At 39.9% G+C, this 26,501-nt stretch overlaps 1 protein-coding gene across 2 annotated transcripts in view; it reads right to left on the bottom strand.

The window, feature by feature from the left end:
- Positions 1-22,724, bottom strand: part of SCPEP1 (serine carboxypeptidase 1) — a 30,365-nt gene extending 7,641 nt beyond the window's left edge. For both annotated transcript variants that reach the window (XM_020991924.1, XM_020991925.2), the window contains exons 1-9: positions 22,513-22,724; positions 17,092-17,240; positions 12,966-13,055; positions 11,314-11,469; positions 10,886-10,960; positions 5,117-5,189; positions 3,333-3,370; positions 1,398-1,526; positions 1,189-1,282 (exon numbers count right to left, since the gene is read on the bottom strand). In XM_020991924.1, the coding sequence (XP_020847583.1) occupies positions 1,189-1,282; positions 1,398-1,526; positions 3,333-3,370; positions 5,117-5,189; positions 10,886-10,960; positions 11,314-11,469; positions 12,966-13,055; positions 17,092-17,240; positions 22,513-22,570 (862 nt within the window). In that variant the 5' untranslated portion in view covers positions 22,571-22,724. The remainder of the gene's footprint in view (positions 1-1,188; positions 1,283-1,397; positions 1,527-3,332; positions 3,371-5,116; positions 5,190-10,885; positions 10,961-11,313; positions 11,470-12,965; positions 13,056-17,091; positions 17,241-22,512) is intronic.
- Between the last annotated feature and the right edge of the window lie 3,777 nt (positions 22,725-26,501).

The raw sequence follows: 26,501 nt of genomic DNA, 5'->3' as shown, positions 1-26,501 counted from the left end.
AAACATCAGTATAAAGTCTCGTAGCTTCAGGTACACCGATGTGGTAGGGTTAGAGTTTGGGTGGGAGAAGTCAAGGGAGTGTTTCAGTTGGAAGATAGGAAAGAATAATCTTGGCTGTCCCCCAAAGAAATACAAGTTGAAAGTGAAGATAGTTTGTTACTTTTGAAAGGTGAACTTCATTCCTTTGCTTTTCAACTCTAAGAGAACCAAAGTTAGGATTAGGGATGCTTTAGGATTGGGAGGGGAAGAGAAGTAGCTGCTCCTGTTGAGGGACATTTGGGGAAGTGGTTGAAGGAAGAGAGGAGAGATGAGATTTGCAGTCCTTGGGGATATTTAGGAGCATCAGAAAGTAGTTTGGAAGCTGGTATGTGTTGACTGGAATTTAGGGTATCTATGAATGCAGTAGGACAGAAAGAATCTCAGCATTTGTAGTGAGAAGGTTCTGCCTGTGTACATATTCCTACGAGATTAGCGAGTCAATAGCAGAGATGCTCTGGCAAAAGTGTAAGTTAGTGGGTACTAGTGCCTGTGCAGAGCTTGGGAGCCCTGGTGATGTGTTTAGAACTTGAACTGGGGAAAGAGGGCATGAAGTCAGACCCTGAGCACTACATAAGGCTGTGTGTAGCCTGGTTGCACCCAAACACACCATAGCATGGAAAGAAAGGCAGTGAAAAACTACAAGATCAGATTCTATCTAGTGTGTAGCTGAATCCTGGGCTTGGGAGTTCTCTACTGGTTAGTCATGGATGTAGACTACCTGGGTCAGGGGAGGCTACAGTCTTACACCAGAAGTCAAGTCTCAGGGCATTTACTAAATACTTACTATGCATCAGGCACTGTGTTAAGCACTGGGGATACAAATGGAAGCAAAAAGAGATAACAAAAACAGCTTACCTATAAATTCAATAATTTGCAAAGAGGTGAGAATTCAGTTAAAAAGGACTTTCAGCTTGGAAATTATGCATCAATAAGGCATTTGAACTAGATAAAGGGCAAATAACAATGGGCTTAAGGCAGACAGGAATTTTCCAAGTCTGTTTCCCCTTGAAGTCAATCAACATACATTTATTAAGCACTTACTGTATGCCAGGTACTGTACTATAAGCTGGGGACTTAAAGAAAGGCAAAAACAGTTCCTGGGCACTTTTCCAGGGTAAGAATGACCTAAGGTCACCAGGCCCAACTCACCTAGATGATCCTGGGTGAATTCTTGGCTTGTCTTCATTGTAAACTCAGGAGGATTTTTATTTAAAATATTGTAAAAGTTCACTCCATCTGTGTCCTGAAATTAAATTAAAAGTCATGCTGCTCTTACTTGCTCATCACACACTTTTTTCTTTAGATCCTGAGCCCATGGGTCTGATAGCTGAATTTACTAAATAGACTTCTCTTCTCACCTGCTCCACAAACATTTCTGCATCTGCCCACAGTTGGGTAGCCCATTCATATAGTCTCTTATTCATAGCATCTAGAATTTTCTCTCCAATTTTTGTCATATCTGCTAGACTTCTGTCATCCAGAAGAGACTAGAATGCAAATAGAGAAGAAAAAGAGCACTGTTAATTTAAAAGCCTAACCTTGGTTATGTTCTGAGGATGAGGGTCCTTTTGGTCTCATAGAAAGTCTGATTTATCATTGTAAAATAAAAATGTGAAAAATAAATATCAAGCAATTGTCTGGAATTTTGGGGAAAAAGTGAAGATACCTAAACAAAAAATGTTATATTACAAAAATAATAGAGAATAGAAGAAGGTATCATTAAGATCTGTGGCTGGAGAGAGAATTCTTTACCAATCAAGTGATAGAAGAGATCACACACACACACACACACACACACACACACACACACACACACAATTTTGATTAAAAGAGCTTTTGCATATATAAAATAGATGCAGCAGAAAAAAGGAGAAACTGCCAAGTGGGAAGAAATCTTCACGTCAAATGTCATTGATAAGGATATGACATCCAAGATATAAAAGAAACTGATGCAAATATAAGGCTGAGTTATTCCCATTGGATAATATCCCAGTGGATAATATCAAAGGATATGAATAAACAGTTTCCAAAAAGAAGAAATGCAAGTTAAATGATGATACCAAAAATGCTTTGATTCACTAATAAGAGCAATATGATTTAAAACAATTCTGAGGTTTCACTTCACATAAATGAAACAGTCAAATATTGGAGTGTCTATGGGAAGACAAGCTTTACTTGTAGAGCTATGAATTGGTCCAACCATTCCAGAAAACAATTTGGAATTATGTAAGGAAAGCTACTAAATTGTTCATATCCTTTGATCTCACTAGTGAAGTATATACCCTGAGTAGGTCAAAGACAGTCAGTTACTAAATGAGCAATTTATTAAGTATTTACTTCTTCCAGGCACTGTGATAAGTACCGTGAAATACAAATAAAGACACCAAATATACCAAAATATTCATAACAGCATTTTTCTATGGTGGCAAAGAATTGGACACAAAGTGAGTATCTGCTAATTATAAAATGACTGAATGAACTAATGGAATATTATCATGCCATGAGAAATAATTAAATTCAAGAATTCAGAAAGACATGGGCACACTTTGATGAACTAATATAGAGGGAAGGTAGAAGAACCAAGAAAATATACACAATGACTAAAATAATTTAAATGAAAGAAACCCTAACAGAAAATGGAATTTTGAATAATTATAATGAGCCATCTTGGTCCCTCCCTTCCTATCATGTAACATGTTCCCTTCCCCTTTGAAGAGGTAGGACGCTATCGAGAGAAGACTACAAGTCATTGTCATCGAGAGTGTTCATTGTATTGGTTGTTTTTGCATAGCAGTTTCTTCTTCAATACCAGGGAGGTTTTAATGATGGGGCTGGGATGGTGGTGGTGGTAGTGGTAGTGGTGAAGGAGAGGAATGGGAGGGGTCTCTACTCAGATATAACTATGGTATAAAAAACAAAGGACATCAATTAAAAAAATCTCTTTAGGGAAGAATTTCCGTGCAAAATAGCTGAAGTGTATTTAACTGATGACAGCTGTCTTCAATCAAGGACTGTTAAAACACGAAGAGTTGTTCATATGCCTGACAAAACGATGAATCTGATTTATTTACTCACATATTCTGGAGGTTGGTTGTTCATTAAAAAAAAAAAAAAGAAATCACCAATCTCATTTTAGCCTCCAAGGATAATTAAATAAACTAGCTATTAGGTTGATAAAAGAAATGGCAATTTGAAGACAATTCAATGCAAACACAATTCCAGATGTTTATATTTCCAGTTGAAGGAATTTAGTTGCTAGATATAATAAAGGGAATAAAGGAAATAACACTTACCATGCTGTACAGATAAGGTCCCCAGGAAAGCACAGAATCTAAAGAGAACCACATATATGCAGAATGGATAAAGGAAGCTTGTCACAGCTTTGTCTTCAAGAGAAAAAAGCAAAACTTAACTTATACTCCTGAACAGAATTTTGAAATGTTTATTTCATAACTTCCTGTCTCCTTAACTCAGAATCATACTGTTTGTGATACTCATGGATTTCTCTGTGGGTAGGAGATGGGGATAGGGTGGGTGCATGCTCCAAAGCTGAGTAGCAAGACTTAATTGCATGTTTAATAAATGTTGTCATAAATAATTAAGTCTTCCTACAGAAAGGTAGTTGACAGGTAGGTTGTGGCTTCTCTATCCATTTCCCAGTCTTCTGGTTGCTTTAAATACTTGCTCATCCCCACAATATTGGCCTATATCCTGTTTGTTCCCCGTGTTCTAAGGCTACTGTTTCAGAGAATGACTTAATTAAGGAAGGCTGAGGACAAATCTAACATACCCACCAAACTCACTGGCATTAGCTTTGCAGAATGTCGGGTTTGTCTTTTGTTTTTTATAATTTTACATAAACAGGAGAAATAAATGAACCTTCCATGAACCTAAAGAGCCAGAGGCTGGGAAAATTCCCTGCCTAACTGTGCATTATGGAATATTGGGTTCAATACTAGGTGCCAGATTTTAGGCAGGAAGCTGAAGACCATGTTATCTGAGGACCTGCTAAAGGAACAAGTTTGCTGACTTTGGTAGAGAAATAAGGAAGGTGAAAGGTGAAAAAGGAAAACTATATGACTGTCATCTTCAACTATTTGAAGAACAGTCATGGGGAAGTGAGATTAAGATATTCTAATCCCCCTAATTAGATTTTAAACTAATCCTTCCTATGTAGCACTAGAAGGCAGAAATAGAAAAAACAGGTAGAAGTTTAAAGAGGGAAGATTTTGGTTCAAAATAAGATGAATTTTCTACAATTGGAGCTGTCCAACAGTAGAATGAGATGTCTTGCAAGAGTAAATTCACCATCATTGGAAATGTTCAGTGGTGTAGAGGAGAGTCCTGTCTTGCCCTGGGTTGCAAATTAGACTAAATGACCTCTGAGGCTGCTCTTATTCAAAGGCTCTATGATCAAGCACAGGAAGCCTCTCACGTCCTAGGGATACTTTAAGGCCACAAAAGCTTGATTGCTTTCTAAGAGCCAAAGCTCCGAATGAAAAAGGAAAAATGAAAAGCAATAGCTCTGAGGGGTGACTCAGTTCATTTCATGTGATTTTCATCCTATTTCAGAAATGGCAAGAATAATGGCAAGAATGACCCATCATCAGAAACATACAAAGCAAGAGTGTGCCCACATATGAGACCATAAAGCTATCTTTCAAGTGGAGTCACTATATTTTCTTACTGACAGCCTTACCCGCGGGAGGGATATGTACAGCACTAAACCAACATTTACCTGCATCGGACTCCAGAAGCCACACCCCAAAATCTTCAGTATTCAAATTAAATACAAAATCAGCTAACTTATGTGTGGTTGGGACAAGGAAGCTAATGAAATTGGGAGGGCGAAAAAAGACCATCTGTTGTAATATGCATCTATTCAGCAATTTCCAAAACAAATGGAAATTTCCTTTCCAACTCGTCCTGTGAAGCTCTGGGAGTCTTTTTAATATTGGAGGAGGACAATTGGTCAAAAACTGCTGTCCTCTGCAAGGAGCTGCAGAGTCAAGATATCATGCTAGTCATGGGTCTAAAACACAGGCTTTTGGGATGGGAAATGGGAAAGAAGCCTTACCTGCAGGAGAAATCCAGGAATCACCCAGGGCAACACCAGCAAAGTTGCAATTTATACTGTCGTTTTGGATAGCCTGAGAGAAGAAAAGCACATAAGCATCAGAGTTCAAATCTTGGCTCATCATGTCTTGGCTAATCTCTGCGTAACCCTAGGCAAACTACTTAATCTCTCTGGGCCTCAGTTTTGTTATCTGTAAAGTAAATGAGATGGACTAGATGATCTTAGGAAGTCCCTTCCAGCTGTAATTTTTTGGCCCTATGATCTTTCTCACACTTAGAGAGGCAAATTTTAAGTCCAGCCATCCCTTCATTTGGTAAAAGGTGATACGGAAATCTTCACCCAATCTATTTCACCAATACAGAAAACTTCTCTTTCTATGCCTTAGCCTTAGCCTTTCTTCATGCCTAGAATTTGCTCCTTTCTCACTTGGGAAGAGAATCTCTCTCTTCCTTCCAGATACAACCGAAGCACGATACTCTATGGCAAACACTTCCTGATCCTTCCATACATAGTGCCCTCCCTCTCTAACTACCTCGTATTAAACAATAATGAATTTATTTTCTATACACTTCAAATGTCATATCCCCCAACTGAATGTAAGCTCCTTGAGAGTAGGAATCTTTTAATTGCCTTCTAAGAGTCGAAGCTCTTATCTTTTTTTTTTTTTGTATTCATATCCCTAACACCTAGACAGTGCCAGGTATCTAAGTGCTTAATAAATACCTGTGGATAGATCTGATGGATGCTCACATCAGAGTTATGATGTAATGAAAAGAACACTGACTGAATTAGGGGGTCAAAAGAACTGAGGGTGAATCTAAGTCCTACAACTTAAGTGACTTCACTTAATCTCTTTGAACCTAAGTTTCCTTATGTGTAAAGCAGCACCTGCACTGCCTACCTTGTGGGTTATTTCAGAGACAGAAAAAGGTAATGTATATGTGAAACACTTTGTAAAACATATTGCTGTTGTTATAAGGCACCATGTAAATGTAAGTATTATTATCATGTTATAGAAATATGAGGGCAAAAAGCCTCCACTAAGGTTCTCTTCTGATACAAGGAGGTGCTGGTAAATGTTATGGAAAGTCTTCCAGGATGGGCCCAGTAATGGACTATAGGTGAGTCATCTGAGAACTAGCCCAGTCAAGATCAGAGAGGATCAGCACCAAGTTTGTCTATAGGGTGATTTTCTGGCAACAGAAAGCTATGAAAACTATCTTGATAGATGAAGTACCCATATCAATGAATCATGGCTACTAGCAGCAGACATAGAGAGAGGCAGTCTAACAAAAAGGCTAGAGTGCTGGACTCAGAGTTAGCGAGATATGAGTTCAAATCTTGCTTTAGACACTTACTAACTCTGTTGTTTAGTCATTTTGGTCATATCTGACTCTCCCTGACCCCATATGGAGTTTTCTTGGCAAAGATACTAGAGTGGTCTGCCATTTTCTTCTCTAGCTCATTTTACAGATGAGGAATTGAGGCAAAAAGGGTTAAGTGACTTGCCCAGGGTTACATAGCTAGTAAGGGTCTGAGGCCAAATTTGAACTCAGGTCTTCCTGACTCTAGGCCTGGCACTTTATCCACTGTGCCACCTAGCTGCCCTACTATCTCTGTGATTCTGGGCAAATCATTCAGTCTCTCTGAGCCTCAGTTTCCTCATCTGTAAAACAAAGAAAATAAGAGCACCTACCTAACAGGTTGTTGTGATGTCTTCTGCAAAGCCTGTTGCTAACCTTAAAGTACTGTGTTAATGTCAGCTGTTACTGTTATCATAGAAACAGCAAGAGCTACTTTTGTGTGCTTCATCACACAAAAATGAGTCTGATAAGGCCCCTCTTTACACGAACCATAGGTATATGAGAAAGATGAAGCGAGTCTCTGGTGTAAGGTCTCAATTTGACTTTGGGCGGCAAGTACAGAGCAGATAGCTGACCTTGCATCATGGAACACAGTCCTTTGTGTGAGCACTCACATGTGCTGCCTGTGCACAGTCACTGGCAAACAGCAAGTTCTAAGTAACTACTGAAACCTCTGAGAACACTCCTAAGTTGAATGAGCACCACAAAGAACCAGAAATGTACACTAACAAACTTTAGGCTCTACCAACAAAAGCAAGCAGGAAAGACAGAAAGAAATTCCATTCAAAATAATTACTGACTATATAAAACATCAGGAACTCTAGCTACCAGGACACCCACAGGAATTCTATGAATACAATTCCAAAACAATCTCTACAGAGATTAAGACAAACCAAAATAACTGCAGTGATTTAAACTGTTCTTGGTTGGGCTGTGCTAATACAAGAATGACAATATTACCTAAATCAATTTACAGATTCAAAGGCATACCAATCAAATTACTAAAGGATTACTTTATTAGATTAGAAAAAATAGTCACAAAATTCATCTGAGAAACAGAAGTCCAACAACTTTGAGAGAATTAATGAAAAAAAAAATAGGAAGGGGAGCCTAGCAGCACCAGATCTCTAATGGAAGCATAAAGCAGTAATCATCAAAACTATTTGGTCTCACATAACAAATAGAAAAATTGATTTGTGTAACAGGTTAGGTATACCAGACCCAGAAACTGTGACACTTAGATAGTAGCATAGTGTTCAATAAATCAGAGAACCCCAACTACTGAGGTAAAGACTATTTGTTGGAAAAGCTGGAAAGCAGTTCAATAGAAACTAGGTTTGGAGTGATGGAATTTTACTGTGCTGTAAGAAATGATGAGCTAGTCGATTGTATAAAAAACATGGAAAGACTTACATGAAATAATAAAGAGCTAAATGAGCAGAACCAAGAGAATATTGTATACAGTAACAGCAACATTATTTAATGAATAACTGTGAACAACTAAGATATTCTGAGGAATATAAACACTCAAATCAACTACAAAGGATAATGAATAACTAAATAGATAATAAATAATAATAAATAAATACAAAATGTATGAAGAATGATGCTATCCACCTCCAGAGAAAGAACTGATAAATGGAAATATGCATAGTATGGTGTGCATATGTGTGTGTGTGTGTATGTGTGTGTGTGTGTGAGAGAGAGAGAGAGAGAGAGAGAGAGAGAGAGAGAGAGAGAGAGAGAGAGAGAGAGAGAGAGAGAGAGAGAGAGAGAGAGAGAGAGAGAGAGAGAGAGAGAAAGCCTTCTCTAGCATGTGGTGGGCAGGGAGACATTTCAGAACTTAAAATGTAACCAAAAATTTTTTTAATTTAATTTAAAAATTTTTTTTAAAGAAATAAGGCTTAGATCAACATCTACCACTATCTATTATTAAAATCTCTAAATGAATAAATGACCCACATATATGAAGTCATACCCTAAACAAATTAGGAACAGGGAAGAACATATCTTTCATAACTATGACTAGAGAGAAATTCCCATCAGTTGGGAAATGGTTGAACAAGTTGTGGAATATGATTATAATGGAATACTTTTGTGCTATAAGAAATGACAAACAAACTGGTTTCAGAAAAACCTGGGAAGACCTATATGAATTGATATAAAGTGAGGTGAGCAGAATCCAGGAGAACAATCTACACAGTAACAGCAACCTTGTTACTCTGATCAGTACAATGATTCAAAACAGCTCTGAAAGGACTTATGATGAAAAAATACTATCTATCTCCAGAGAGAGAACTGATGAACTCTGAGAGTGGTTAGAAGCATATTTTTTTCCTTCCTTCCTTCATGGCTAATGTAGAAATATGTTTTACTTCATATGGTAAAGGGTATCATATTTCTTGCCTTCTCAGTGGGTGGGGGAGGAGTGGAATAAGGAAGAGAATCTAGAACCGGAAATAAAAGAAAATGAATTTTTAAAATGTGGGAAGAGCTCTTGTATAAACAAACATGGGACACAGAGAACTATGGTAGATAAAAGGGTCAGTTTTGATTATATAAAATTGAAAAGTTTTCACACAAACAAAATTAATGTAGTTAGAATAAGAAGAAAAAAGCTAATTGGAGGAAAAAAATCTTTGCTTTAAATTTTTCTGATAAAGGTCCAGTATTCAAGATATACACTGTGTCCCAAAAGTCTTAGTTCAGTTGTAAGTTACAAAAATTGCACTAAGAGTTGTGGGCACCTCTATAGGAAATTGCTACAAATATATAAGAAAAAAAATCTACTCTCCAATACTTAAATGGTTAAAGAATATGATCAGGTAGTTCTCAAAAGAAGAAGTTCAAGTTATCAATAATCATATAAAAAAATGTTCCAAATTACTAATAATTGAGAAGTGCAAATTTAAACAACTCTGAGGTTCTACTTCATACCCATGAAGACAGGCAAAGATGACAAAAGAGGGAAAATAACAAATATCAGAGAAACTGTAGGCAGACAAGGACATTAAGGCATTGTGAATGCAGTCTAACCACTTTGGAAAGCTAAAATATCACTAAACTGTGTACACCCACTGAACCAGAGATACCACTACTTTGCATTTATTCCCCAGATGTCAAAGACAGAGGGAAAGAATCCATACATACAAAAATAGTTGCAGGACTTTTGTTGTAGCAAAGAACTAGAAACTAAGAGGTTCCCATCCATTGGGAAAGGTATGAAATAATTATGGTATATGAATGTAATAGAATATTCAGAGAAACCTGGTAAGACTCGTGTGAACTGATACTGAGTGGAAAAATGAGAAGAATTGAATAAATGAATAATTTATACTATGACTATATCATAAAAAAAAAAGACTCACTATCTATCTATGATCCAGTGCCTAATTATGCCTCCAGAAGACCAATGATAAAGCATGTTTCTCCTCCAACTTTTAGCCAAGATGTGATGGACAAGTGTACAATGAGATATATATTTTCAGCTACAGCCAATATATGGACTGGTTTTGTGGGACTCTACCTACTTGTTATAGGGGAAGACATTTGGGGGAAGAAGGAAGAACTAAAAGAAGTGGGAATAGTATAGTGATACTAAAAAAAAAAGAAAGAAAAAGGCATTGATGAATCATTTTTTTTAAAAAAGTAAAGTGAGCAGAGGGAAGGTCAGAAGGGAACAGACATGCTGGTTGGAACTATTAGAACTACCAGGTTAAATTTAAAACATGTATTAAAAAACAAAACCCACATGGGTTGTAGGTAATAGAGATTCACAGCTTCATATGTAATTTTCTTTTTCTTTTTGTTCTTGGTACAGGGAAATGCTCATATTTGTTAATGTCTGTCAAGTTCATAGTATTAAAATTAGGAAATATTAAATAATATTAGTTATTAATTATTCACGGTACTATGCCATTTTGACCATAACAATAAAAAGGAAAGTATTTAAAATACAAACTTTGGGCTCCTTTTTGTGGTATGAATGATTCCAAAAGATGTTTAAAAAAAACAAAACTAGACTGATTGATCAACCAACGAAGAAGCACTTGGTAAAGCAACTACTATGTGCCAGGGTGCTGGGGCTACAAAGAAAAAAGTGGCTCCACTCTCCAGGAGCTTTTTTTCTATTGGGGGAGACAACATGTGTATATAAAACATATACTTATTAGCAAATACTGGTTTGGGTGATTAGACTAGAATGCCTGACTGATTCCAATGATGAAATAGTTTAATTTATATGGTGCCTTTCTTCAGAAGAGCTCAAAGGTTTTTAGGTGTCCTTGATAGATATGGGGCATAAAGATTATTATCCCCATTCTTCAGATGAGAAAACTGAGGCCCAGAGAGGTAAATGACTTACTCTACAATCACGTACCAAAAGCCAAGTCTTCTCCCCTGTTACCTTGTAAAGCTCTAGGGAAATCCCAGCAGCCATCTTCCCTCCATAGGATTCTGAGAAAATGTAGAATGGAATTGTCTAGAGGAGAAAAAAAAGATGTGTAGAAAAGTCAAAATTCTAAAGGTCTTTAAAATGAGCAAAGTCCATTCCACACTGTGTGCAAGCAAAAACAAACCTGCTCTAGTTTCTTCTGAGCCATGATTAGGGTGTAATCAAACCCTGATGAGGGTGCAGAATTCAGGGCCACTCTGTAAAGTTATTGTCAATTTTACCAGTAACTGATACCTAATCTTTACAGAAATTACTCTAAAACTGTGTCACTGGATTGAGAGTTTAAAAAATTCACCTTAAAGGAAAGACATATTTGTTCTGAGGGAAGCAGTGTTGCTCCTGCTAGCATCGGATTTGACCATCACAGAATCTTTGCTTACCTTGAATTCTGGCCGAGCATCGAAAAAATTTTGTAAGAGAACCAGCATGTCAGAAGCCACCATGTCAAGATTTTTGGCATATGCATCGCTTTGATTTGCAAAGCTAAATCCAGTGCCCACAGGGTTATCCACAAACAGCAGACTGGCTGATTGTAGCTGTGTGCCAGAGAGAAAAGACAAATGGTGAAGGCCATCAACCAGACAATACTTCCTGAGCAGCAGTCAGTGTATGGCCTGCATACCAGTAAAGAGTCTTATTCATGACCACCACTGAGGTGAAGCTCTCATGCATTAGGATCTTGGGACTTTTTTCCCAACAACATCAGGCAGATGAGAATGGGGAGAGAAGGAAATTAATGTTTTCTACACCGTCCTGGATTCTCCCTTTTCCTTCTCATAAGACTGCACCACTTTAAGTACTCAGGATCATAGGATCATAGCATCATAGATCTAAGGCTGACATTGAGGTCATCTAGTCTGATCCCTTTATTTATTTATTTATTTATTTATTTTTGGCTAGGCAATGGGGTTAAGTGACTTGCCCGGGCTCACACAGCTAGTAAGTGTGATGTGTCTGAGGCTGGATTTGAACTCAGGTACTCCTGAATCCAGGGCTGGTGCTCTATCCACTGCGCCACCTAGCTGCCCCTGACCCCTTTATTTTACAGATGAGGAGAATAAGGCCCAGAGAGGTTAGGTGGACTTCCCCAGGGCCACACAAATAGTAAGCGGCAGAGATATCTGATAAGGCCCATGTGAGATTGTCCCATGCCATTTTGACCAACAATTTCAAAACAGTGCTAACATATGCAAGGACTAAATTAACACTGCAGTTATCTCCCCTCCTTTGCCTCCTGCTCCCCAAATTCAGTCTCACACTAGCCAGGATACTCTAAGACATTTCTAAATCTTCTTGGACTGACAGATTGTTGGAGCTGGGAGAAATTTGAGATACTCATAGGTTATACTTGTGAAAACCCAGGCCCAAAATGAATGGTGGCTACATACTTAAGATCACACAGCCAGTGAGTAAGTAGCAGAGCTGGACTGAAACTCTGTTCCACTGCATTATTCTTTCTATTGCAGAGGGCTCTTTCTACCACACTATACTGCCTTCTGGAGGGGGCTGAGAGGCTTGGGAAGAAAACAAAAATGGTCCTCTAACTGAGTATTAGAAGGACGAAAAACTGCCTTTAGCCATAAGGGGGCTGTCCAATAATTAAATATAAGCAATAAATGTGTTATTATTTACTATTTGCCTTTGGAACTTAAGTCAGTTCAGGATTTAAAGTGCATGTTCGGAATTTCATTTGCTTGTCTGCGAATGAGGCAAGACTAGATCAGATCAATGGGCATCTAGGTGGCACAATGGATAGAGTGCTGGGCCTGGAGTTGGGAAGACTCATCTTCCTGAGCTCAAATCTGGCCTCAGCCACTTACTAACTGTGTGACCCTGGGCAAGTCACTTCACCCTGTTTGTCTCAGTTTCTCATCTATAAAATGAGCTGGAGAAGGAAATGGCAAAGCACTCCAGTATCTACGCTAAAAAAGACCCCAAATGAGGTCAAGAAGAGTAGGACGTGACTGAAACAACTGAACAACAACAAAAGATACAGATATACAGATACAGTTAACAATAATCTTTACTATACCCAGGTAGTTTTCCTTGGTTTGAGCTCCTCATCAAGGGGACCAATTTCTTGAAAGTTTCCAAATCCAGTGCTGGAACCTCCTGGACCCCCCTGTAACAAATAAATAGAAAATAAATGAGTATATAAGTCAATGAAAAATACAGTCAAATCACAACAATGTAAAGAAAGAGAAGAAAACAATGAAAGTAAATGTTGTGCAGTTGCCTTAGCTCTAGAGTAAAGAAAATGTACCTCTCTCCATTTTTTTGTAGGAAAGGCTGTGGGAGAGAACTATGGGTGTGGCACACTCTATATATCATCAGGCCCAGCTGATACGTTGGTTGGTTTTACTGAACTACTCTATCTTCTTTCTTTTTTATTCTTTGTGACAAGGTAGGGAAATGAAGAGGGATGTATTCAGAAATGAAGATATCAATTTTTTAAAGAGAAAATCATAGATTACACTGAAAACAACTAGGTTATCTGGAAACTGGAGCTATCCTAATGCTCATTTTGAGGAGAGAGAAGACCTCACTAATAAGTGGGGTCCCTCAGGGCTCTGGGCTCCAAACAGAATTGGTACTTAGTTGCTACATGAGCATGAGTCAGAGTACAGTATTTAGAGATGAGAGGGATCTTAGAGATAAAATGGTTCAAACCTCTCATTTAAGAGGGGAGGAAAGTGGGGCTCTAAGAAGTTAAGTGATTATCCCCAAATCTCATAGTCAAGTCAACAGCAATGCCCCTAGGTATCCAGCTGGCATGTTACCCTGTATATCCTGTCCTGGGATGTTCCATATTTATTGCAAGCAGAGTTCTCCTAACCCCTCAGGGTCATACTTCTATAGTGAAAAACCCTGTTGACAAAAGTGACTGCGAACTACTGAGGGGACCCCAGAACATGGAGCAGCTGTAATTCAATGGGTTCAGTGATTGATTGGACATTTCCATTTGGATATCCCATAGACATCTCAAACTCCATATGTCCAGAAAAGAACTCATCATCTTTCCTTCCAAATCTCTTCCTAACATCCCTATTTCTGTCAAGGGTACCATCACCTTACCAGTCATCTAGGTGATGAGTCACTCAGACTCATTTTTGACTCCTCTCTAGTGGAAAGAAGGGATAGCTAGAATACTGACACTCCACTCAGATGCCCATCGTAGAGTGACCCTAAAACTGTGTAAAAGACTACTAACAAATACTAGTATTTCAGTGATAATACAATATCACAGGATTCTAGAATCCCAGAACTAGATAGAACTTTAACGGATTATCAGATGGTCCAGTCCCCTATCTCCAATCTCCAAGACTGTATGGTCTGTTCTGACAGATCTCTATGGAAGGGATGCCATAACCTTCTTTTGAAGGCTATTCTAGAGTTTCAAATCATCCTTATGGGAAAGTTCTTCTGCACATTTAACTCAAATAACTCCTGTTGCAACTAAGATTCATCTCTAGTTTCAGTCCTTTGGGGCAATAGAGAAGAGCTTGTTATTAGCACCTATTTTGTATGTAAACCACTCTGAAACCTTAAAGTGCTATTATCAAGTTATAAATTATTAAGACAGTCTGCAAATGTTTGTAGGCCATTGGCGCCCTGGCTTTCAGGTGCTCTTTAGCCTTAGGATGCAGTTAGTTTTACCTCTGCTCCCCACAAAGGAGCACACCTGACACTGGATGGGAGGGGACAGGAGGAGAAGACATTTACTAGGTGGATATATCTCTTTTTTCTTTTAAATTTATTTATTCAGTTTTAGTTTTCAACATTCACTTCCATAAGATTTTGAGTTCTAAATTTTCTCCCCTTCCTAAGACAGCATGCAATCTGATGTAGGCTATACACATACTATCATATTAAACATATTTCCACATTAGTCATATTGTAAATAAGAATCAGAACCAAAGGGGAAAACCATGAGAAAGAAAAAGAGAGAGAGAGAGAGAGAGAGAGAGAGAGAGAGAAGAAGAGAGAGAGAGAGAGAGACAGAAAGAATAGTATGCTTTGATCTGCATTCAGACCTCATAGTTCTTTCTCTGGATTGTAGACAGCATTTTCCATCATGAGTCTTTTGGAGTTATCTTAGATTCTTGCATTGCTGAGAAAAGCTAAGTCTGTCAAAGCTGGTTATCGCACAATGTTGCTGTTACTGTGTACAATGTTCTCCTGGCTTCACTCGGCATCAGTTCATGCAAGTCTTTCCAGATTTTTCTGAAGTCTGCTTGCTCATCATTTCTTATGCAATAGTTTTCCATTACATTCATATACCACAACTTGTGCAGCCATTCCCCAGTTGTTGGGCATCCCTTCAATTTCCAGTTCTTGGCTACCACAAAAAACTGCTATGAATATTTTTGTACATGTGGGTCCTTTTCCCTTTTTTATGATCTCTTTGTGATACACAGACCTATTAGTAGTGTTGGTGGATCAAAGGGTATGCACAGTTTTATAGCCCTTTTTGGGCATAGTTTCAAATTGCTCTCCAGAATGGCTGGATCAGTTCACAACTTAGGTGGATATATTTCAAGGACATTTCTTTTGGAGAAGTTTTCAGTATCTCCAATGTCAGGTATCCCACCTGAGCCTCATCTATTAATCTATAAGAGAATTCCAGCATGATAACTATACTAGAAGAATCATACTCTGTAAATTGTCTAATCTTCTTTAGCTCATTAGACAGCCTGGGTCAACTTATGGGGGGGGGGAAGGTCAAGTTTTGCAGCTCAGATTGCTATTTCTTTATTAGCTTACATGTAAAGAAAATGCTACATTAGCCATCAGTTGTACTGGTGAAGATTTGATGACTAGAGCAAAGCCATGCCTTGGTATCCCAGAGTCTATGGCAAGACTATAGTCCTAAAGTCTACCCTGAAACATATTCCCCCTCTCCCCTCCCTCTTCCCTCATTCTGGAGGCCCAAGACTTCATGGGGTAGGTGCTGTTATTTTAGGAAGGTCCTGCCCTGCCCTACCCTCCTGCTTCCCTCCTCCAGAAGGAAATGCCTTTAAGAGGAGACAAAGCATTTTGCTCCACAAGTGGAAGGGAAAAACAAAAACAAACAAAACCCAATGAAACTGAAAATACTAAAAGAGAAGGAAAGTGACTGCCATTCCCATAAAAATATCTTCAGAATCTTCCAGCAGAGCAGAGTTTGTCCTGTCAGGGATAAATGATCACAGAGAACAGACTGCCTCAAGATGAAGTGGGAGAAGCAAGGAGCAACAATCTTTCACGACATGGCCTATAGGCTGGTCATCTACTACAAAATGCTTTTGATGACCGAAAGGGAACACACAGGAAACAAATTGTTAGGGTAATTTTTTTTGGCTTTGAAGTTTTATATTCTTTTTCTTCTCTCAAAATGTAGATCCTAGAACCATAGATTTAGGACTGATAAGGACCTTAAAGATCTAGTCCAGGGATGGGGAGCCTGTTGCCTTCTAGGTCCTTGGGTGCAGCCTTTTAACTGAGCTCAAGTTTTACAGAAAACATTCTTTTATTAAAGGGATCCGTTCTGTGAAGTTCAGACTCAGTCAAAGGGCCGCACTTGAGGATCTAGAGGGCCACATGGAACCTTGAGGCCGCAGGTTTCCCACCCCTGACTAGTCCAACTCCTTCATTTTACAGATAAGGAAGGTCATGGGACAGTGAGTGATTGAGCTAGGATTTAAACCCAGATCTTCAGATCTCAAATCCTTTTTCCATTGCACCATGTGACATCCTTGGATGGATTTTGTGGCTTCAGTCCTCATTTTCTTCAACCGTTCATTTAAGAAAACACTTCCAACAGAAGACTCAGGAGACACACCTTAAATAAGTTCTTTAAAAGTGAAAATTAAAAACTCACAAGGTGTGGGACTAGTATTCATCTTTTGCACATAGCCAGCGGCTAAGTTGGCCATAGCTTCTGCTACAGCCTGCTGGGCAAAGAATTAAAACCACAACTGCTAGAACTCCAGTTGGCTGCTGCCTCATAATGTCCTGTGAAATGAAGGACCACCCATCTACTGTTGAGGCTTCTCTGCTCTTGTTTTGGATACCAAAGCACCTGGACAGGAGCCTTATTTCTCCCAAGAGCCAGAAAACTGACAGAAAAAAAAAGGTTTTTTGCTCACCTTTAGTTAGAAGTGTATGAGCGCTCTTACCTGAAGCCACATGATCAGAGGCAGTTCTGTGAAGTTTTTGCAGGGGTTGTTGGCATAGTAGAGCCACCAGAACATGGATGCATTACTCCGGACTGTCACATAATCCCAGGCTTCCTTGCCTTCCTCTACTGGCTGAACTAGAGCAATGCCTAAAAAAAGAAGCTACATTTATCTATCTATCCATTCATGCATTCATTGAACAGTGCCCAAATAAAAGACATTGGCTATAGTGGCTTGGGGTGGAGGGAGGGATTTATTTCAGATTTCAGACATTTATCTTCACACACCCCCCCCAACAGCACTGCTAGTAGAAGGTAATGGTCATCGTGGTAGCTGCAGCTTCTTCTCTTTTTTCCACGTATTTTATAGAGAGGCAGCTTGTCAAAGCAGAAAACTAGCTTTGAGGTTAGGAAGATTGGTTTAAGCCCTGCCCCTGACTATGTGACCCTGGGAAAGTCACTTAACCTCAGGGTTCCAGGGATATGCTCTGTGTCGAACCCCAATTTAAAAACAGTCTGTTCTAAGAAAGAGACAAATGACATTAGGGAATGTGTCCACATTTTAATTTCTTTCAAGCTAGCTTGACATGTATTACATGGGAGTTACAGTCCAGAACTGGCCTGATTTGGGATTTGGGTTATATGTCCTTCAAAGATTAGGTGTTCCCAAGGGGAGCCAATCAACTGTGATTGATCAACACACTGGAAGGGGGCTATATTAAAATGAGGTCTTGAGTACACAATTTAGGTTACTTAATCTCAGCCAACAGGGGTAATATCATCCAGCCACCTGGACTGAGAAAATACCACCCCCAGCCTTGGGCTATCTAGGCAGAAGAATGTGTTTCCACCCAAACTTGAGCAGATTAAATCAATTTAGACCTGGGTTGGAGTTTGACCAGGATAAGATTCAATGCAATCTTATTATCAGTAATGTCCTTCTAAAGAACTTTTCAGAAGGGTGCTGGCTGAAGTGGGAAGCTCTGAGAATAATTTTTCACTTCTGTTAAGGCAGTTTTGTTGTTCAGTCATTTCAGTCATGTGATTCTTTGTGACACTATTTGGGGTTTTCTTGCAAAGATACTGGAGTAGTTCGCCATTTCCTTCTCCAGCTCATTTTACAAGACAATGAAACTGAGGCAAATGGGAAGTGACTTGCCCACTAGTGTCTGAAGCTGGACTTGAACTCCAGTTTTCCTAACTCCATGCCCAGCACTCTATTCATTCCACCACCTAGCTGCCCCACCCCAAGGCAGTAGGGATGCTGATTTGAATTGGAACAGAGTTTCCCTAATAGGACTTTCCCATACCAATGAAATCAAAACCAACAACAAAAACCCCTCAAACTGACACTTAGGTGGCATTTTACTATTCCAGCTAGCTTCACAATGATCCCTGGAGAGTTTATTATTAGTATCTAAACTTTACACATAAATGAAGATAGGCTGAAGAAGGTTCAATTATTTGACCAGGGTCACATACTCTAAGCCTGGTTAGTCCCTAACTCTCTGGCCTCCTTCTGGACCTCTGTCCATAGTGACCATCTCCAAGCTAATGGATGCTTCACTTCCCCAGGCTCCTCATCTGATTGGTGAGTATGACCCCAAACCTTCACTTGAGTTAGTTTCCAAGTCAGCCATGCTCTTTCCAAAGCTGGTTCAGCCCAGTGACTCCCCAGACTCTTTCTGGGCCTTGCCCCCATGTCTGTGCTGTCCTCTGTCCTCCTCTCCTCTTTTCAGTTTCCTTTTTATATGTTGTCATCTCCCATTGGAATGTAAACTCCTAGAGGGCAGGGGTTGTCTTTTTTTTTTAATTGTATTTGTATCCTCAGTACTTACCATAGTACTCAGTACATAATAAGTGCTTAATAAATTCATTCTCTGTTTCTCTCTGTCTCTCATTGCAGACAGGACTAGAAAACAATTCTTTTGATTCCAAGTCCAATGCTAGATCCACTTTGGAATTATTGTGCCATTTATACTATAGCTCGATGGTGCTTTAGCATTCTAAAACCTCTCTTCCCATCATCAGAGACAGAATAAAAACAGAAACATGAACCTAAGAATCACTGATGCTCAAATGCCTTTAGGTAGGACCAAAATTAAGTTAAATGGATCAGGATTTCACCAGTTTTTCTAAAACCTCCAAAGAATATTCACCTGTTATGTATGCTTTGTTTTGTTTTAATCTAAAAACCTACACTGCAGAGAAGTTATTCTGTAAGTTTAACCTAAATCCTTCATGCTGCAGGCTGAATCCACTTCCTGCAATGCCTCATTTTAAAGACATATCTTGCTTCCAAATGCCATTATAATACTTTCACCTCACACCAATGTGGCCTTTCTGTATCAGATGGAAAGTGGAACAGGGTTCAAAAATAAAGTGAGAGGAGGGAAAAAGGAAGTTTTGTTAAATCTCTGTTTCTGACTTGATTTTTCTGCTTTCCTATTTCTTTCTCCCTTTAGCTTCAAACCTTCACTCTGTGGCAGAGGAGTGATGATGATGATGATGATAATAGCTGATAAATACGAGCACTTTAGCATTTGCAAAGGGCTTCATATACTCTATGACTTTTGCCTCACCCCAAAATGCTATGAAATAAGGGAGACGAGCATTATTATTCCCATTTCATAGATATGAAACTGAGGATCAGGAAGGTGACTTGTTCATAAAAGCACAATTAGCAAATGTAGGAGGCATAGCCTCTCTTCATACTACACTGTAATGTTTCTTTGGCAGAAAAAGAACAGATGGATGATTGCTGAGGGAGGAGATTAGGATAGCTAGCCACAGGGAGATAAAAACGTGAGCAGAGGAAGAGAAAAGTCAGTCAACCAACAAGTATTTATTAAGTGTTTACTATACGCCAGCCACTGGGCTAAGGGGCTTAAGTGCCTAAGTGCCAGAGACACAAAGAAAGGAAAAAAACTCTGTCCCTGCCCTCAAGAGCCCCAGTCTAATGAGGGAGACAGCATACACACAACTATGTAGATCCAAGTTATGTACAGGGCAGAAGGAGGGAATTCTCAGAGGGAAAACACTAGCATTAAGGTGGACCAGAAAGGCATCTTGGAGAAGGTGGGGTTTTGGCTGAGAAGGAAACCAAGGAGAGCCAGCAGGCAGAGAGGAGGAGACAGGAGATGTTCTAGAAATGGGGGAGAGGTAGTGAAATTGTCCAGAGTGGGAGGTGGAGTATCTTGTTCAAAAAGGCCAGAGTCACTCTACTGTCGAGTACGTGGGGGGGGGGTGGCAAGGAGGGAACGGTACAAGGCACAAAAAGACTGAGAGGTAGGAAGGGGCCAGGGCACAAAGGGCTTTAAAAGCCACAACTAAGATTTTATATTTGATCCAGGAGATAATGGGGAGCCATTATAGTTTACTGACTGTGGGAGGAGAGAGTGTGGCTTGCTTTTAAGGAAGATTTAGTAGCTGAGGAAAGGCTGGATTGGAGTAAAGAGTGCAAATTAAGGGGAAAAGAAAGTGGCCCATGTCAGGAGACAGGAAGACAGCAGGAAATATACAGATGGTTACTTCCTTGTTTCCATTCCCACTTTTGGAGACACTATAATAAGCTGATATTTAATCTACATCAGCACTTTCAGGTTCATGAAATACATGATCTCATTTAAGCCTGAGGAGGTAGGGTCTGTTATTATCCCCATTATACAGATAATAATCAGAGAGATTACTAAGTAATTGAGGCAGAATTTGAATCCAGCTCTTCTTTATCCCAAGACCAGTCCTTTATCCATGATAGGATTCTGTCTTTGGGCAGTTGGGTGGTACAGTGGATAGAGTGCTGGGCCTGGAGTCAGGAAGACCTGAGTTCAGATCTGGCCTCAGACACTTACTAGCTCACCCTGTTTGCCTCAGTTTCCTCATCTATAAAAGGAGCTGGAGAAGGAAATGGAAAACCATTCCAGTATCTTTGCCAAGAAAACCCCAAAATGGGTTCAGGAAGAGTCCCCAGCAACAACAATATGCTGTCTTTAAGTCAGAAGAGGAGGGGAAATGCTGAGATTCCCAATTTATAAAAGGCAAAACTGTGGTATTGGGCAAGCTAGGCAACTGGAATGTAATAGACTTTTTACCTCCAGAGTTCTGACTCCAAGTCTCTCTCCATGAACCACTTGGCCCGTGATAACAAGCAATGATTGCTAAATATGAACAAAGCTTCCTCTAAGGCCTTCATGTGGTCTCTCAAAAAAGCTTCTGGAAATAAGTTGTGTTAAACACTAATTTGTAAAACAAACTTAAGAGAAAGTGGAGAATGCCGGACTTGCGGCTGTTGTTGTTTGTACATAGGTAGGGACAGAACAAGAGTTCTTATGATTTCCAGGGAACTCCCAGTTTTCTAACCACAGAAAGTCCCTCACAGGATTGCCTGAAGGCATTGGGGCAGTAAGCGACTTGCCCATGGTCACAAGGTTAGTATCCAAGAAAGGAATGGAACCCAAGGTCTGCCCGGTACAGGCTGCTTCTCAGAACATCAAAAAGGCACCAGAGGAGGAAGATATTCTTTTGTCTTGAGGTAACAAGACTCTTAAAAAGTTTTTTCTTTCTCTGGATCTTTCAACTCAAAATTTTAGAGACAAGAACATCATTTAGCCCAGCCCACCCAAACACAGCACAAAAAGGGAAGTCTCAGTCTTGGGTTGAGACCAGATTGAATGGAGACCAGCTCTTCCACATTGAGAAAGAATAACCATTCACTTATATATGGCTTTCCTTCACAATAACCCTGTGTGAAGGGGCATATACGTGCTTCTTTTACAGATAACAGGCCCAGAAAACTTCAAGCAACTTGTCCTCAGTCCAACTAGTATATGTCTAAAGCAAGACTTGAATCCAGGTCTCAGAAGATCGATTAGAGATCCAGAATTAGAAGGGATCTTAGAACTCATCTGAGACCCCACCCCCACCCCCATTTTACAGACGGGGTAGCTGAGATCCGGATTAAGGAAGTGACTTTCTAGAACTAGATAACTTTCACACTTGTAGTAAGACGCAGAGTTAGCATTCAAACTCATGCCCTGTGACTACAAGTTCAGGACTCTTTCTACCTCCTCTCATGAGAACAGCTCATTTATAGAGCATCCTTCAGGTTTTTACGAAGTTCTTTCTCTAGGAAGGTAGAGAGTAAAAATAAAATTAACCTCTCCATTTCCCAGATGAGAAAAACTGTGGCTCTCTCAGGGTCCCATAGTTTGTAGGGGAAGTAGGGCTGGAACTCAGGTCTCCTGCCTCCAGCTCTGAGCAAGGCAACTCTTAGCTTCGCTGTGGTTGTTTTTATTAAGATTAACCTCTGTAGAAACACGGTAGATGAAATCCAGCCAAAAGGGAGAGAAGGAATAGCACCAACTTCCCTCTTCCGAGCCAGAAGCATCGGCCTCAGCTACTGCAGAGAGGGCGCCAAACCTACCGGGGCTCAGACTCAGCAGCAACAGCAGGGTAGCACAGTGCCAGGGGACCAGCTCCATGATGACTGCGGTGGCCGCAGAGGCCGTCCCAGCAACAGTGGTGGTGGGAACAGCAGCAGCAGGGCAGGAGTTTTACCCAGTAGTCCCAGCAACAGTGGTGGTGGGAACAGCAGCAGCAGGGCAGGAGTTTTACCCAGTAATCATATGACCTACCGGATGGGCGGAGGAGAAAAGGGGACTGGGGAGGGCTGGTTTGGGTAAGGATGTCAGTCATGCTTTCTCCAGGGCTCCCTCTGGCCCTTCCACTTGGCTATTACAAGGCAGGTGGCAAAGAAGCCTCTATTTAGCTCCTGGGGGAGCTATACAGATGGGGTAGCTGAGGTGGGAGGTGGGAGGAGTGGAGATTTGGGCTTCCAGTACTGCCAAATAGCTGTCAACTCATCTTTTGCAGATGTAACTGGGATGGGGGAGGGGTAGAGAAGAGGAGATTCTAAGATGCTTGAAATAGGAACACAAGGGGCCCTAAGAGGATGCTGTACAATATTGCCCCTACTCTCTTTTTAAGCCTGGATATGTAAAACTTGCTGTTACTACAACTGTGAGACAGGGACCTTGAAATCAGTGGGCATGGGCTTTCTTGATTCCTACCCCACCCTGCCAGCTTCTAGGACCTCAGCACTGAAATGACCTTGTATTTATTTTTAAACTATTTTGTAGATGGTGTACAGGTGCTGGACTTGCAGTCAGGAAGTCTTGGATTCATATCCTGCCTCTTACTTTCTAGCTCTCTACGCCTTAGTTATTCACCTAGAAAATGAAGAGATTGGACTCGTTGCCTCCAAAGTCTCTTCCAGTTCTAAGTCTATGATGCTATGATCAAATGTATAATAGTGCTATGTAAATGTTTGGTAGTAGTTATCCCTTCCACGTCTCGACTTTCCCCCTCCTGGTTTCAATATATCTTGGGTTGGCATAAGAAATTAAATGGGAATTTGGGGATTTTGCAGAAGCTGTAGATGACATGCGAAGGCCAGCAAATGAAACTGAGCCTATGACCAAATACTCCTTGTGGGCAGAGATTGTTTTCTTTTTGTCTTTAATGATGGTTGGTTTGTTTGTTTAATGGACCTGCGGGTTCATTGGAACTTCCAAGTAATATTTCCTCTACCACTGCAGATCATCGAGGGGTACCTGCTCTTCATCTTAGAATCTAGGAAGGTTGAGGCTCCGAGAGGTTAGGCAATTTGTCCAGGGTCACACAGCTAGTATGTGTCAGAAATGGAACTCAACCCAAGTCTTTCTGACTCTGAGGCTAGCTAGCTAGCTCTTCCTTCCAGTGGTTTTCCAACTTATTTTGCCTGTGATACAGTATTCTTTCCTACAAGGAGTCACTACAAATTGAACTTTGGGAAGAATAAAGGCTGGGAGACCCTCTAATGGGCCATTTTCCTCTGATCAGAGCAGCCCTTTTGTTCAGTTCTTGGTGAGTTCAAAGCTCAAATTATTCTGAGCTCAGTGAATGGGTAATAGTCAAGTTTTGTTTAATTTTTTGAAATCTATTCTTACCACACTAAGTGTGCTAGGTAAATAAAATGTGTGGCAAAATTATTTATGTTGTTCTTCAGTTGTGTCTGACTTTTGGTGACCCTATTTTGGATTTTCTTGGTAAAGATCCTGGAATGGTTTGCCATTTCCTTCTCCAGCTCATTTTACAGATAAGAAAACTGAGGCAAACAGGGTTAAGTGACTTGTCCAGAGCCACATAGCTAGGAAGTGTTTGAAGCTAGATTTGAACTCAGGAAGATGAGTCTTTCTGACTCCAGGCCCAGCACTTCATCCACTCTGCCACCTAGCTGCCCTAAAGTCATTTATAGATTTTCCTGTATCTGTAATAACAATAACATTGAAAATTTCACCAACTGCACACCTCACAAAGCCCATGGAATACTTTTGGAGAGTCATTATTCCATTCACTGTGCAACAGGTATGTCACATATATGACAAGTATATACTTGCCAAGTATATACAAAGTACATACCAGGTAATTTCTCCAGGGGTATGGGGAGGCAAATAGAAGTTAGGAGGGAATGAGGAAAGATCCCATATAGTATTTGGCCCTGGAGCTGATCTTTGAAGGAAGCTAGAGATTCTAAGTAGAGGTAAAGACAGAGAGCTTTCCAGGCCTTGGGGACATACCCCATTCCATGGCATGGTGATGAGAGATGGAGTGTCATATGTAGGGAACATTGAAAAAGCCGGTTTGGCTGAACAATAGAGTACATAGAGGTGACTAAAATGTTAACAAGTCTGGAAAGGCAAGCTAGAGCCAGATTGTATAGAGATCTAAATGTCAAACAATTTCATTTTGATCCTATAGTAAATAAGAAGCTTCTTAAAGGAGAGTGATGTGGTCAGATGTATGATGCAGTAATATCTCTGTGACAGCTTGGTGGAAGATGGATTGAGAGAGAAGAGATTTGAAGCTGAGAGGCTAATTGGGCAGCTGTTTCAATAGTACAGAAGAAAGAAAAGAAGGAATTTCTATTACTCTGCAGTGGGGGGGGGGTCTTGGCAGGGTAATGATGAAAGAGCTTCGGTGAAGAATAGGTAAGATAGTGCCAAGTATTCTTAGGTATGGCTCTTAGGCAGGCATTCCTCAGTTGAACTTCTACCTCCCTGCTTTCCTTAAAGTAGGGCTAAGCCTGAATTTGTCCTATTAGGGGGAGGGGTTAAATTGGAAGACAGTAGGGTATTTCTTTAGTTTGGAGGATTCATTGCTCTGAGAGTCGAATTAAGTGACTTCCCTAATGACACATAGCTGATATAGATGGATCTGGGAGCATGGATTTTGGTTCACTGTGTTTAAGCAGGGGGGCTTTCTACCTTTTTCCAGTTTCCACCTGGGTAAGCAGCTGGACATCTTTAATGTCCAGCTTAAAATCCATAAAATGAGAGGACTCAATGACGTTGAAGGTCCCTGCTAGCTCTAAATCTTTGATCCTATGATTCTCCAAATGACTTCACCTATGTGAGTGAAACTATGTTGCAAAAATTAGCCAGCATGGACTGAGGAGTTTGGTATCTCTGGAATGTTTTTAAAGACTATTTTAAAAATACTTCTCTGGGGCAAAAGATAAACCCATGCTCTCTTCTTAGTCATTTCTGGGTCATCATTTTTCTAGGGTTAGAGAAAGAGAAATATGTGGGACATATGGGTGGAGGGCAAGTGATTAAGAAATAAAAGAAAACTGTGAATCCACCTGTAACTCCACAAACCTTTGAAATGTCTCTGTAACTGGAAGGCAAGTCCCATAGGTCAGTGCTGGACAATTGACTGAGAAGAAGGAAAGATAGCAGATGTAATTCTTGCTAGAAATTTTCTTCAGGTCTTAGAAATTTTTCTTGTTATCAGAAGAAAGGATTTTCCTGTTCTTCTCTCCACTTTTCAAATAATAACTGCCATTTATGTAGTACTTTACATGTATTATCTCATTTGATCCTTATGACAACCCCATGAGGTAAGGTGGTACAAATACTATCATTCCCATTTTACAAATCATGAAAACTTCGGTCCAGATATTATGAATTTCCCATGGTCACATAGCTAATAATAATAATAATGATAATAATAAATGGCCAAGGGGAGACTTGAACCCAGGGTCTGTTGATTTCTAATCCTGAGCTTGGCTTTCCACTATACCATGCTGCCTTTCCATGGACATTGAGTCATCTTGAAATGATTCCTTTTTTCTGAGTTTGTATCTGAAAAACTGAACTCATTTAAAACTGTCAAGTTTGAGAGCTGAGACCTGAGATTGATATGTGCTATTAACAACTGAAAACATTTCCCGGTGGTGTGATTTTTTTTTATTATTCCTCACAGCTGCTTGCAAACCTATTTCCAGCTTCAGTTTCTGAATTTAAAATTCAAAATTGTTCATCTATTTGGGCCAAAATAATTATTCACAGTAAGTGTAGGGGGACATGAAGA

This window comes from Phascolarctos cinereus, unplaced genomic scaffold, assembly GCF_003287225.1.
Source record: "Phascolarctos cinereus isolate Bilbo 61053 unplaced genomic scaffold, phaCin_HiC Scaffold_5;HRSCAF=322, whole genome shotgun sequence".
Lineage (NCBI taxonomy): Eukaryota > Metazoa > Chordata > Mammalia > Diprotodontia > Phascolarctidae > Phascolarctos > Phascolarctos cinereus.
Note: the sequence above shows the minus strand (reverse complement) of the source record. Positions and strands in the feature narration are given on the sequence as shown.